Here is a 15,222-nt window from a genome sequence, read left to right on the forward strand (position 1 = left end):
TAGGATAAATATATTATATTGATACAATTTTGAGGTTTTTGATCTCGTAGAAAAAAAAAAAAAGGTTGAGATAAACGAATTTAAGGTTTTTGATGTCATAAAAAAAATTAGAGTATATGTGTTATAATGAGTATAATTTGAGATTTTTTTATGATTTTTTTCTCAAATTAATTACCTATATGTTACATATAAATTATAATCTAGGATCTTCATTCATCTCAAACATCACTTCTCCAAATTGACCATTTTGATCGTGAATCTTGTCACGTGTTAGAATCCCCCAAAACAAACTTACTCTCATTCTAAATCCCCCGACTTTTTACCACAAAAGTAAATAGACGAGTTAGTTGAATATTTACTCTCGTGCGGTTAGTAGTCTACTTAGACACAAGTTTAGGTCTCAATTGCCCATTCACGTTGAAGAATCTTGATGCGCTGGAGGCGAGTGTAAGATCATTCTGGCTCCAAATCAACTCTCGTTTAGTGGGGTTATAATTTACTTGAATGTGAAGTGATTAAGGCTCGAATAGAAGCCCAATATTTATATAGATGCAATCACCTATTCCCAAGTCTTCTTTTATAACTAAGTGTGAATTGTAGAATCAAATTGAACCAAGAAGAGAATTGAATTGAGCTGAACCGATTTGAAACGGTCAATATTGAGCCGTTCCCAATTCCTAAAATCCAGAACTGGTAATTATTAGTCCAATTCACATGGATCCATCCACTCGAACTATACCGATATATATTCTAAATATCATTATTCTAAAAGCCTAATTCCCATTCTTTTCTTGCAACTCAATTACACTAGTCACTCACTTTTAGCTTATCATGAGCTTGTTTTATTGACAAAACTTGTGTAGGGAATAGGAAAAAGAAAAAGAAAAAAAAAAGAGAGATACCGTCGGTTCTAAGACACACTTGATAATCGATCCAGGTGGGTCGGCCCTTCTAGTCCCATTGCTTGTTCCCCTTTCAAAGTGGGAATCAATTTACTTTAGAATCGATTACTCCTACTTATAATCAATGGAGAAAAAAATGTAAATCACTTGACTCTTTTTATTTTGTGGAAAATAGATTATTCACTTGTTCATTTTGCAAAAATAAACGAAAGAAAAATATCCTTACTATCTACGAAAATACTTAAGGCATGAATTATTATTGATGACGAAAGATGCTTTTCATCAACTATAATCGATTTCCTTTAGAAAATATTTTTAAATTATTAAATTTCTACTAAACAAATGAAGCCATAAACCCAGGCAATAATCACAACTATAGAATTCGTAAAACGAGACACATGTGCATAACAACAGCAATCAATAACTCAAAAGAACCCACCCATGGGCAGTGTAGATGTTGTGAGTACTCTCCTTCATTGCCAAAGTCGAGAGTTTGAACTCTCTCCTTGCATTCCGTGACTTAAGTGGGGATCTTAGGGTGGATTACAGGCCAGCCCTCGAGGTTTTACGTCTAAATAATGACTTGTGACGACGTTGGGCATCGAAGGGCGGTGTGACCCTGGTTAGCGTAAGCGAAATAGAGTCTCTGGTGGTTCCTCGGTTAACAAAAAAATAATAATCACTTAAAAGAAAAATAAATAAACACATGGGGGGAAAAGAAAAAGAGAGCTCTCGAAATCATCCTATCAAATCAAAACCCGAAATACGCAAAAAGGAGAAAGTAAAAAAAAAAAAAAAAAAAAAAAGGCCTCCTCCTTCCCGTTTCTTCCTCCGAGCATCTTTTGTAGTGTCCTGTGGTTTTTCTTCCGACACCAGCAGCTCCTTTCCTTCTTTCTCTGCTCTTTAAGCAACCACCCCCTTTACATCTCCCTCCTTCCCTCTCTCTCTCGGGCTCTCTCTCGAGCTCACTCGGATCACCAACGAGCTGCTTTGCTTTCTCTCTCGCCGCCCTGCCCGTCTTCATTCCCTTCTTTCCCGTTTCCTTGCTTGGGCGCGAGATCTAGTCTTTCACCAACAAGACGGCTCTCGTTTTCTTGCTCGCGCGCGTTCCTGTGCCGTATAGCTCGTCCTCGGAGGTCTCTCGTTGGTTGCGTGTCGTTCTCGTCTTTCTGGGGAGTTACTGTGAATTCTTTTTTTCGAGATTACCCGTTTTGCCTGTGACCCGGATATTGATTCGGTGGTGGGCATTGAATCTTGTTCGGCAGGTTTTCCCGTCTCTGCCCTTCTTGATTTGTTTGCCGTGGGTTCAACATTGCGGCGTGCCGGCGGGGTTTTGCGCGAGGTGTCGAGCGTTCGATGTGGTTTTTGTTTGTATGGATAATCGTTTGTTGTTTGTTAGTAATAATGCCTATTGCTGCCGATGCCGTGCTTCGCTTAACCATTTGGTTGGATTGGTGAACGGTTGTGACCCTCTTTGAGTGCTCCTATGAGAAGAAGCAATATCGCAGGGGTCCTATCCGGCTTACTCATCTGCTAATTAAGGCAAACCATCCGGTTCGACCGGGTCACATCAAGCACCATACTAGACAATAAGGTTGTAATCCCTCATGTCGATTTCTTCCCTGCCATAACTTCCCTTTGTCTTCTTGCACAAATGTCTACTCTAAAGCTATATGTACCACATCTCAAAGCTTTCCTCCACGAATCGCCATGAAATGCATAACTATCTCGTCGCTATTTACTTGTTACTTGTTACAGACATGAACGACTCTGATTCAGACCAAAATCTTGCAAGCTCATGAAAGACACCCTAGAGCACTATGCCCTCTTGCCCGGAACGGAACAAGCACAAATGCTCAGTGCTCGGGACACCGACATTTTCATAAGGCGAGGTTGAAGAAAGGCGAGAAGTACTCGTACTTCTAGATTACCTGAGCACACGTGATACGGCGAATATCACGAGCGGTCTGGGGAAGAGAGGCATCGACTTGATTCTATCTAAGCCATGCGCGAGCTATTCCTTTGTTTTTGTTGAAATTCGAAGCTACGGTGCACTTATAGCTTGGAGCGCGCGCTGGCGCTACAGAGATGGAGAGTTGCCATCGAGGGGAGCGGACGGAGGTGGACAGATGCCAAGCAATTCATGGGCACGACAGCGAGCCTGCCCAACCCAATCCAACATACCCAAAAGGGCCCGAATATCAATATGGGCGGGTCAGAGATATGAAAAGCCTGGCCAAGCACGAATATGCCTGCTCCAGCCCTACTTAATCCGAATCAGAAGGTGCATGCAACCATAACCTGATCGAGTATATCAGATTTGAGATGTACTTGGAGTCCATGAGAAGGAAATATTCGCGCCAGCCATTAAATGCCAACCAGCTGTCCAATCGCCCGACCCTAGCCACATGGATATATGCAACCTTTCAAGGAATTTGTCATACCTTTAAGGGGCAGAACATCGATTGGAATCAAATGAAGAGCCCGTGGAGATCAAGTCGTGACAAAAACAATGAAAAACCGACCCTCGCTAGCAGCAAAAATATAAGTGCTTCACTTTCGTGTGCGTGCTTCTATTCGTGCTTAGACACCAAGCCCTGCGGTACCACCACCATGGCGCACCGGCAACTTTCTTCGCAGCCCGCCATCATAGGTACCGATGAACATGACCAGGAGGCCATTGATGAACTAATTGCTTCGCTTCCCATAACCAAAGGCTTGGTTTGTCCGGTCCATCGCCTTTACCAAAACTTTTGGTGCCCGATCATTGTGCTTCCCAACGTGATCACCTTCCGGCGGCACTTCAAAGCCAAAGACAAGGACATTGTCCTGGTCTCTCAGCCCAAATCGGGAACCACCAAGCTAAAGGCCTTAGCATTCTCCGTCATTAATCGCTCCCACCTAGACATCTCCAACAGGCCCTTGCTCACTTCTAACCCCCATGAAGTCGTTCCTTTCATCGAGCATAAGCTGTGGCCCGACCGCCAGGCTCTTTGCGACGCACATCCCTTACCCATCCTTGACGGAGAACATCAAGCGATCGGATTGCTGGATCATTTACATCTGTCGAAACCCATTGGACACCGTGGTTTCCTCTTGGCACTTCTTAGTGGAGACGGTGCGGTTGGAGGACCAGCCATATTGGTCCTTGGAGGAGCATTTCGAGACCTTTTGCCAAGGGCAAGTCATGTTCGGGCCCTTTTGGGATCACATCACGGGTTACTGGAAAGAGAGCTTGGAGAGGCCACGCAAGGTGTTGTTCCTCAAGTATGAGGACTTGAAGGAAGATATTGCAGGACAGCTAAAGAAGGTGGCCGAGTTCGTGGGGCTTCCCTTCACTGAGGAGGAAGAAGAGGGAGGTGTGATAGAAGAGATAGCTAACTTGTGTAGCTTGAAGACCCTGAAGGACCTGGAGGTCAATAAATCCGGCAAATTAGTGGGCAGAATTGTTGAGAAGAGAAGCTTTTTTAGGAAAGGGGAGGTGGGTGATTGGGTCAACCATCTCACTCCTTCCATGGTGGATCGCCTCAATAGCATCATCCAAGAAAAGATGAGGCCCTTTGGGTTGGAATTCAAAATGTGTTGAGCGTTAAATCCATTCACTTTCTCCACATGTGTCATTAGAAATAAGTTAAATTAATAATGGAAGGATCCGCAGTCCTCCTTATTGGTGCAGTGCAGAGAACTCAAGAATCCTTGACTTCTCTGATACTATAAACTACTACTATCCTATGCTAGTCACATGTGTTGTCTACGTGTTTAGTCAATTAGAGATCATGTATTCATAAATTTACTGTTAATTCATCAAATTTTCAAAAAGTAATCCTAAATTATTCGTATGATTTCTCGGGAGAAGCGTTAAAAAAGTCCTAAACCTTTTGTATTTGTGCAAATTTAGTCATAAACCTTTTTTGGTGCCAATTTAGTCATTTTCGGCTAATTTTGATCAGATTTTGCTGACTAGGCGCCGGCCAGATGATGTGGCCCAATTGACGCTGACGTGGACAAATTTTAATAATATATTCATTTTTTTCTTTTTTTCTTCTCTCCTCTTTCCTTCGGCCGGTTGCCAGTCCTCAGCAACTAGCCAGAGGCGATGTCACGCCCCGAACCCTGAGCGTGTGCCCATCCCTCTTTAGTTGATAATATATTGCAATTTTCCAGGACGAGTCGCCAACCCTTTTCTTTTTATTGCACATGCGGAAGCAAAAATAAATTCCCGACATTTATCATCTCGGGATAGAAAAGCGAGTAACAACAAATTCACAAACAAACATGTATTTATAATATACCGAGTCATGTATAAAGTCTGTGGCCAAAAGACTACAAAGGACTAGCCCTCCAAAAAGAAGTGGTCCTATCTAACCTACACTTCTGATCACCTCCTCTCGGCTCCAGGTTCTCCACTCGACGACCCTGAAAATGGTTATACAATAACCAGTGAGACAATGTCTTAACAAGACCATGCTCTAAACCCCGATTAGGAGGGAAATATGCCCAAAGGTGTCCTAACCACACAATCACGCATTTAGTATAAAGGACTTACCTCGCCTCAATTCCATCATGCGGGTTAGTACAATTTATATCACAAATAGCACGAGAGCATGAGCAACAAATAAGCTCCAACAACTGAAACGCCACACTCAATTCTCAAATCAGCACAAAGATCCTAGTTATAGGGCCAAATTGTTATGACACGTCCCATTCTATGTCACAAAATTTTGTCCCATAATTCGGCGCAGATATTCCACTCAACACGCGTTCCAATTGATGATTACACCCACTCTAGGGTACAGCCTACTAGAAGTTCAGCAGTCTATTGGCGTAGCCAGACATTGTCTCACCCCATTGAGCACGGTTACATCTCTCAAAGACGACTTTCTCGAAGGAATATAGGTCCAGCCTCTACTGCAACCCAAATCCCAATAAATGAGTATCCCATAAAGGGTAACGTCCATCCGACACAGTTCGAGGACGGGTTCTCTTAACCAACACACGACCAATCAACCTCGACTCAGCACACCGTGCATTGCACTCAATTGCCTCAATTAAAATAGTATTCCTAGCCTATTTTCTTCGTATTAAAAACCCTCGATGAAAATAGTCGTGTGTGGGTACACGATCAGATTGGACCTAGAAAATTCATGACATTCTTTTTAAAATCCCACTGGTTTATATAGTATATAAAATTATTTTCGGTGTTCAAAACCCGACACCCGGGATTTTCTAAATAAATATCAAAATCTGCAAATTTTGGAATTAAATACCAAATTTCCAATCGCACTCAATTTTCACAATTTAACACTCACTTGCGAAAATTAACCACATCAAAGAATCAAGACAAAATTCTGGTCACCGACTATCCCGGCCTAATTTCTAGAAAATATTAATAATTAAATAATTACTGAAATTAATCAAATACATTCATTAAATACTAAAAATGTTAACTTAGATTAAATAATTCTAATCTAACTACCTATTGAGTTAAATAAATTATTTTAAACATCCTAGCTACATAACAATACACTAATCTAATTAACTTATAATTTCTAACCACCTGATTAAATAATCTAGCTATCCTAATTTAACTAACTAAACTAATAATAAACTAATTACACTTAAATAAATCTAAACACTCCTTAAACGTTATTAGACTACTAATGAGAGTTTAGTGTATAAACTCACCGGTTTATTACGGAAACCGGTTCACCGCGACGACGGCACGACGGCGGCCGAAACTTGAGTTTGCGATGGCGTCAACGGAGCTCGGACCGGGCCTAGAACTGGCCCAACAAATCTCAGCCCAAGCTGAGACTTGTTGCTGAAATGGGCTGGGCTTGAAGCAGGCTGACAAATTGGGCTTGGTTTCACAGGCTTCGAATGGGCTGGACCCAAAGTTGAAAACTGAATTGGGCTTGCTGCGGCTGGCTTCAAGAATTCACTGGATCCATGGGCTTCAAAGGCTAAACTGTGGGTTGCTTCTTGGGCTGCATCGTGGGCTTCGGTGAAGGAATCCGTGGCCGTGAGGAGGAGAGAAGCAGCAACGTCCACGAGTTGAAGAAGCTGGACGCTGGCCGTGGCTTCGATCGAAGGAGGGAGCGGCTCGCGGGTGGGCGACAAGGACTGGTGAAGGAGGACGTGTGGCAGTCGGTTTGCCTCGGTCGTTGACGCTACTGAGGTTGACTGAATTTTCGGTGGAATTTGCTGGCCGAAGATGAAGCAGTGGAGACAGGCGCGTGGGACGATGGTTGATGATGATGATGCAGTGGATGGATGGTATGAGACGTTGGGGATGGCTGCTTCACTTTCGTGGGTTTATGCGTGGGTGGAGAGAAAATGGGAATGATGGGATGATGGGAAGAGACGTGAGGAAGAAAATGAAAATGGGGATGAGTGCAGAAAGAAAAGATGAAAGCAAAAGCGTGAAAGGGGGAAAATTAGTCAAGAAACGTGCAAAGGAAGCTTGAAGAGGGGGAGGATAGCGATGGAAGAGGGCCCAAAAGTCAGCAAATTCTATCCTCTTAATTAAACACATGTCCCCTAATTCTTTCTTGAAAATCAATTCACCAATAATCCAACTTAAAACCAAATGTTGCACCCCCCCTTGAAGCTCCGAATTTCACTAATTTTCAGCTCCAATTTCTTCAACAAATTCCCAAATCGACGTCTAATTTGAATGAAGACAAAGCCCATAGAATTTCTACAAGTGCCCCTCGTCAAAACCCATCCGAAGTTTTGTTATTTTTCTGCCACGTCCGAGACGATTTTCTGTAAAAATCTCGGAATCTCCGAAAATTTTTTTGGAGGGTGAGTTGACGTTCCTAAAATAGATCGTGACATCACACAACTTTCAATTTCTAAAATCAGGTTCAAATTCACAGTTAATTTCAATCTGACGTGCTTTTAGTGTAACCTGGTCAATTGGGTAGTTTCTTGGAATTTTTAGTGCAATTGACCAGTGATCGATTTATCTCAAGTCACAACGTACATTTTCGACACATTGGTGACGCTCGGTTGTCGTGAAAATCTCGATATTTCAAATATAGATACCAGGTACAGAAATGACAAAAAAATCGGTTTAGTGCCGTTAGATGAGAATTTTGCAATTAGGTGGAATCACCCACGCACTAATCACATATCTCCATCAAATCGATCTATCTCCAGTCTTTGATCGATTTTTGACGATGCTGTAATGACCCTTGCAAATCAACACGGTCGAGCAGTCGATTCCTGGTCGAATTCTCAGGTCCATTGCATTTAGATCCCTTAATTGCTTCCCCAGATAATCCAGTTATCTCGTAAGTGATCAACTCAGAGAATAATACTATAGGCACGTCGATGAAAGGCCCAATTTGTTTAATCGAAGATAAATTCTGAAAATTCAGGCTATTACAGGCGAAGGCCGGCGAGCCTCACCAGCCACCTCGCGTTTGGCGAGGGTCAAGCCTTGCCCATGGCCTCGTGGCCCGGGCGGTGTGGGAAAGGCTCGCCCTCATCGGATCCGGTGAGCCTCACTAGCCTGGTGGGAGGTCACCCTCAAGGCCTAGGCGGCCTAGAGCTAGCCTCACATTGGGTTGTCGAGGGTCGAGCCTTGCCCATGGCCGACAAGGCTCGACCTCGCTGAATCATGGCCTAGGCTGTGCCAGTGAGGCTCGCCCCGCCGGGATTAGACAAGAGGCTGCCCCGAGGCCGGGGTGGCCTTGAGCTAGCCTCGCACGGGGCGAGGGTCAAGCCTCACCCAAGGCCGCCGAGGCTCAACCTCGCCGAATCACGGCTGGGCGATGCCGGCGAGGCTCGACCCTTGCCGCCTAGCACGAGGCCGCCCTCATGGCCACTGGCGAGGTGGCCGGTGAGGCTAGCTGGCCGGCGAGGTCCGGCAAGGTCGACCGGCTCTGGCCGTCCCTCTAGCCAGCCGTCGCCAAGGTCCGTGGATCGATTGGAGGAAAAGGAAAAATAACAAATAACAAATTTAAAAATATTAAAATATTAAAATATTATTAAAAGTTGTCTACGTCAACACCGATCGGGTCACGTCAGCCGACCGACGTCCAGTTAGCAAAATCCGGCCAAAATTGGTCGGAAATGACTCAATCAACACAAAGTAAAAAAGGTTTAGGACTAAATTGGCAAAAAGAAAAAATTTTAAGATTAAATTGACACAAAGACAAAAGGTTTAGGGCTTTTTTAACACTTCTCCCATGATTTCTCATATGTGTACCTATGAATGTGTCTCTCTGTTTCTGCTTAATTCATTTTCTCATAATTCAAAAGCAAAGGATCATACAACTCCCCCTCATTTCACTTGAGATCTAAAGTTTGAATTATATTGAGTTCCTTCTTTCAGCAAAGGAGACGACACTTCAATGACAAAATTAGTAATTGTGCGCTATTGCTTTGCAATTTCATCATAATGTTTTACATTCACACCTCACATTTTTCACGACTCCACAACATGTGCTTCCATGATCATTGCACACTCTCTTTCTCTATCTTATGCATGCAAAAAGATGGTTCTCTGATAGAATTCAACTGTTCGTACTTTTATTAGGGTTTTTTCACCTTACTAGAGATATCAACTTTTATTTGTCCGACTTTCCAAATCATTAAATTTAGCAACTCTCTTTAGAATTGTTGATATTTGATAGAGCTATTACCAACTTTTATTCCGATTAAGTGACCGATAATTTTTGCATTATTAGTTCTTATTTATGTTATTTACCAACACTTGTTTGGTTTGTTCAAATTATCATTTTTTTTCTTTATTTTTGACAAAAAAATCTCTTATCTTTTATAAATTTCTATTTACCATTTTCAGGACGTGCAACTATTATATGAGAATATTAATTTGTATTGTAGTTAATTGCTTAAAAAGAAAAAGGAAAGAAAATGATAAAAAGAAAAACATTCAAAAATTAAAAAAAATCGCAAAAAATTGTCGACATTAGCGATTTCTAACTAAAATTATTCGGAATGATAAATTGGCAAATTTTTCAAAATTTTATGACTAAATTAACATAATTAAAAATTATAAGACTAAATTGACAAGTTATCAAAAATTTATGACTAAGGACGTGTTTGGCAATAGGCCAAATAGTAAAAATTTCTATTCTTTTGTTCCTAATAATAGATTTAGAACAAAAATCCATCTGGTAATTTTTTTTTTCCCAAGAAAAAATTTGTTTCCTTGAATAGATTCGGAATAGAATCAATGAGTAGAAAAAAGTTAATTCTTTGTTCTCGAGGACAATTCCAGAATCAAAGCCGACCTATTTTTTCTATTCTCTTCTTTCTTCTTGTTATTCTTCTTCCTCTCTCTTCTTCTTCCACTACCCCCACCATCAATCAACTACCGACGCCGCCACCAATTGCCGGTGACCAATTGGGTGAGATTTGGCGAGCTGGGCCGGAGGCTTGCCTTGCCACCGGCCGAGGTGAGGCTCACCCGAGCCTCACCAATGGTTAGGAGAGCCTCGCTTGGCCATTAGTGAGGTTTGCCTAGCCACTGGCGAGCCTTGCCTGGCCTAGTGAGGCTCAGCCGAGCCATGGTTGGGCCAGGTCAAGCCTCGCCCAGATTTGGCAAGGTCAAGCTCGCCTAGCCGCTAACAAGGCTCGACCAAGCCGACCTCGTAGTAGCCTAGTAAGGTCAAGCTCCGCCGATGGCTAGGCAAGGCTTGGCTAAGCCTTGGTTAGGCAAGCGACCTAGCCTAGATCTGGTAAGGTCGAGCCTTGCCCAGCTACCGGTGAGGCTCAGCCAATGAGACGTGGCCTTACTTGGGGCCGGCAACCGGCCATCCTAGTCGACGATCGGCCAAAGCTTGAAGAAGAAGAGAAAGAAGAAAAAAGTAATAAAATTATTTAAAAATTAAAAGAAAATGATTTAGATTAGAAATTTTGAGAATGGTACCAAACACAATTCTAGCCTTAGAGTAAAAATTTTGGACAGTTATCAAAGGCCTTAAAATGCTTTAAAAATTGTTTCTGAGAACAAAATAGAAAAAAAAAATCATTTCTAGTTAGAAATTGTTCCTGGGAACAGAATAATTATCAAATGTATCATAAATTGGCACAAATAAAAAGTTTATAACTGAAGTAACCACTATATACTAGGTTTATTATGACTTTTTGGATAATTTTTCGACATAAAAAGATTACAATCTGAACCAAATGTTGCAAAATCATGGAAGGAAAGTTATTTAATAATTAATTGATTTCTTATGAATTTCCTAACCTAATGAGGACGGCATGCTTTGATCATATGTCAGACGTGGACTAACTTCGATGCAAGAAAGGTAGCTCATGATTTGTACCGCTCCATCAATATACAATATGATCGGAAATTCTGGGGTTTCAATCAAATTCCATTATATATCATAAATTTTATTAATAATGAAAAACCAAAATGCGAGTCTTGTAGGATATAAAGTGGGTGCGGAAGCGGGGGGGAAATTAGAAATATACCATGAAAATATATTATCTCTTAAAAGTAGGCCTACAAAACTTATTTAGAATCCTTCCCACCTCTAGTTCTGGATAGAAACTCAAATCTTGGTAGCTCGACATATGTGGTCACCTCTTATTATATAAAACCAGAAATTGAGAGAGACGGGAGTTTATGCCTGAAGAAGACAAACAAGCGCCCCCAAAAAAAAAAAAAAACAAAAGAAAAAAAGTTTCTTTACGACCAAAAAAATATGAATTATGGATATGCCAATTTTGACTAAACCTTTCTCATGAAGCACCGCGAGTCCCCTAAAGAAAGGCCTTCCAAATTAATACAATGTGCGAATTATGTGTTTGGTGCTATATGCAATAAGAGTTTTACCTAGCACTATATTAAAATTGATGAAGGTGCGCACACAAGAAATTAATAGAAATAACCTATAAGGAATCTACTAGGGGGTTCGTCATTTTTCACATGTGTTTCAAGGGTATGCAATGCCTAGAAAGCAATGAAGTCACCAGACTCTTTGTGGCGCACATTCCTTACTTATCAATGTCAGAGAGTGTCAAGCAATTGGACTACCAGATTATCTGTCACAACCTATTGCACATTCCTTATTTATGTGAGTTAGTTACACCTTTATTTTTTTTGTTAAGTTTTCCCAATAGAAAAGTTTGAAAAAAAAAACAAATACATCAAATAATCAAATAAATTGATCATTTCTAAAATCCAATAACAAATTTTATGGATTCCTAACCCAGCAAATAAAATGTGATAAATAAATAGAAAAAAAGTTGTTAAATAAAATAAAAGGACACGCTCGTAAGTAATTTAAATAAGAATTAGTAATACAAAATTAGTTGGTAATTCGATCCTCCAATTTTAATAAATGACCCAGATTTTTGTAGCTGGCTAGCTCCAATGAATGGTGGCTTCTCATTATTAGAATCAAGAAATGAGAGAAACACCATTACGTGCCTAGGTTTATGCACGTTTGAGATTTGCTTGGAATTAGCGAGAAGGTCACCGATGCGTCAATTGTGTGGTGATGTTAATAAGACGTGGAATGTTGAATGCCAACTCAAAAAAAAAATCCAATCAGGTACTCAATTCCTTGGATATTATGGCCAGTACACAGGAGATTAATATGTTGCGATTTTTCCTACATCGATTATAGAAAGGGTTGATGGTTGGTTCCAAGGATTTGGTAACCATTTTATTTTTTAGAACAATTTATACTCAAAAATAGTTTTTTCTTGATCTATTCCCAGACGAGTTTCTGAACATTCGAAAGTATTTAATAACTGTACAAAACTTTTATTTCGGAATAGAATGCTTTTGATATGACCCTCAAATTTTTTATGACTTAAGATTCTTTTAATTTTTTGATAATTTTATTCTTTTATTCTTTTTATTCTTTTCTTTTGCTTTTTTTCCCTTTAGCCGATAGCCAAGCTCAGAGGAGCCTCGCCAGGCTCAAAGGAGCCTCGCCGACTAGGCAAGGTCGAGCCTTAATAATTTTATTACATGTTTCTCTTTTTTTTTCTTCTTTTTCTTTTCTTTTTCCTTTTCTTCTTCATCTTTTACCTCTAGCTAGTTGCCAGCCTCGGGGGAGCCTCATTGGTTGGGTGAGGCTCGACCTCCCCCGGTGAGGCCGAGCATCGCCTAGCTACCAATAAGGGTCAACCTCGCCCAATCCGCGCGAGGTCAACCTCGCAATGGCCGGGCGAGGTCATTCACTAGTCATCATTGTGGCTAGGTATGTGAGGTCGAGTCTCGCTGCGAGCTCACAAGGCTTCGACGAGGTCGCTGGACCTCGTCTAGCTGATCGCCAATCATCGTCGCGGCTAACGACTAGCTAGAGCAAGAAGAAGAGGAAGAAAAAAAGAAAGAAAAGAAAAGAAAAGAGAGAACAAAAAATGTTTTGGGTTTGATTCTTGAGTTGTTCTCGAGAATAAAGAAATAACTTCTTTTTTTTTTTTTTTTTTTTACTCCTTGAATTTATTCCAAACCTATTTCCATGAACAAATTTATTTTTAAGAACAAAAATTTTACCAAACGGATTTCTATTTTTTTTCTTTGTTTTGGGGAATAAAAGAACATAATTAGATGTAGTTCGGTCGGTTACCAAACATGCCCTAAATGTGAGGGACATCCTTCGAGCTAGCTTTTACGATGAGACTTTCCCTTACACTTATAAATCAATCATCAGTCCATTTTATAACCAATGTAGGATAAACTCAAATAATCTCCCTCTCATACATTGAGCTTAGATTGAGGCCAAGTCCAGACATATTGGTAATATGATTTTGATACTAGTGTTAGGTGGTCTTGGGAGCCAACACAATGGACATGATTTGCATGAACTTGGTACATTTGTGCCCACCCTTTATCAGTTATTAGATCACATGGATCTCATGAGAAGCCAACGACATCTGCAAATGCCATGTGAATGAGGGAAGGTGATTAGGAGGCCATTGATGAGCTGATTGCTTCACTTGCCCAAGGGAAAGTCCTTAATCTTCCTCCTCATTGCCTTTACCAAAACTTTTGGTGCCCGATCGTTGTGCTTCCTTACGTGGTCGCATTCTAGAGGCATTTTGAGGCTAAAGACAAGGAAATTGTTGTGGCCTCTAAGTGTACAGAAGGATTGGTATGAATAACTAAAGAACCAACAAACAAGTGAAAATTCGATTTAATAAGTACAAACTCGCACATTCTCCTAACCTTCAATAGGAACTAAAATAAACTTAAAAGTTTAAGCAAATATGACCATCAAATGGGTCTAGAATCTTGTTCAAGCGCTCCCAAAAGAACAGGTAACATCAGAGTGGTCCCATCTGGCTTACTGATTTGCTAATTAAGGCAAACAATCCGGTCCTACCATAGATTAATAATACTTCTACTTTTGGATGTAATGTACGGCTATCATCGCTTTTTGATATGGACCCACCCATGGAACGTGCCCACGTTTTATGCACTTCCACTTGGGGTCTGCGATAAGGCTTTAATGCGCCAAATGTATGGTCCCCTTGCAAAGACATGACAATGCAATAGCAGCTGGCTTTTACTCGTCCTGTCCTAGCCACTGGTTGGCTTTTTGACAGGTGATGGATCCCAGTTCCAGTCTTGGTGACGTCGAGACCCATGCAATGATCAGCTGACTTGTGGCAATTACGCTCAAGGTCCCACCAATTGACAATGATATGTCTGTGTGCTTTGATTTTCTCGCTTGATATTACTACAGAATCGGGAAATATCATGAACATGAACGTCGAAGATATAAATTTGGAGCATATGGTGGATTTTATTAGTTGGGTTGATGTAAAAATCGCTCAGTAACTAAAGATCGCGTTAAAAAATTTTCTAGGGACAAATGTCAAAGAAAAAACTGTTTTATGAAAGCTGAAGTAAGATCTCTCACGACACAACTAAAACGAAAAATAAAATGTGGTAAAGCTCAGGATAGAAAATTTCAGATTAAAGACAATGTCGATTATGTCTTAAATGTTTATTGTAAGTGCGATTTTAGTGATTTTAGCTCACATATGTGGAGAGCTGAAGGGAAAGGATGTGCTAAGTTTGCCATGGACATGTAAAGGCATGTATGAGTTTTAAGACATGTTTTGTAACCGTGGATATGTTTGGCAAAAATAAAATTCCATGACAATAATGATCAATGGTCAGATTTTGCATCTGGCATCTGCTCTTCCATAAGGACACGTGTCACATATGCACAAATGCGCGAGACATGCGCGCATGCACAAAGGTAGCGACTCGTGCTTGAGCGTGGCAGTGCACGCCGACCACCTTCGCAGCGCGCAACTGCGCGTGGTCCCATCCGACTAACATCAAAGTGGTCCACCGCGGCCTCCTTCT

General features: G+C 41.1%; 1 protein-coding gene across 1 annotated transcript; it reads left to right on the plus strand.

The window, feature by feature from the left end:
- Positions 1-3,515: 3,515 nt before the first annotated feature.
- LOC120289106 (cytosolic sulfotransferase 15-like) lies at positions 3,516-4,574 on the plus strand. Its single transcript, XM_039303634.1, is given in 4 exon segments — positions 3,516-3,851; positions 3,853-3,990; positions 4,057-4,263; positions 4,309-4,574. Coding segments are annotated over 4 exon segments (861 nt in total). The 3' UTR covers positions 4,489-4,574.
- The last annotated feature ends 10,648 nt before the right edge of the window (positions 4,575-15,222 follow it).

This window comes from Eucalyptus grandis, chromosome 10, assembly GCF_016545825.1.
Source record: "Eucalyptus grandis isolate ANBG69807.140 chromosome 10, ASM1654582v1, whole genome shotgun sequence".
Lineage (NCBI taxonomy): Eukaryota > Viridiplantae > Streptophyta > Magnoliopsida > Myrtales > Myrtaceae > Eucalyptus > Eucalyptus grandis.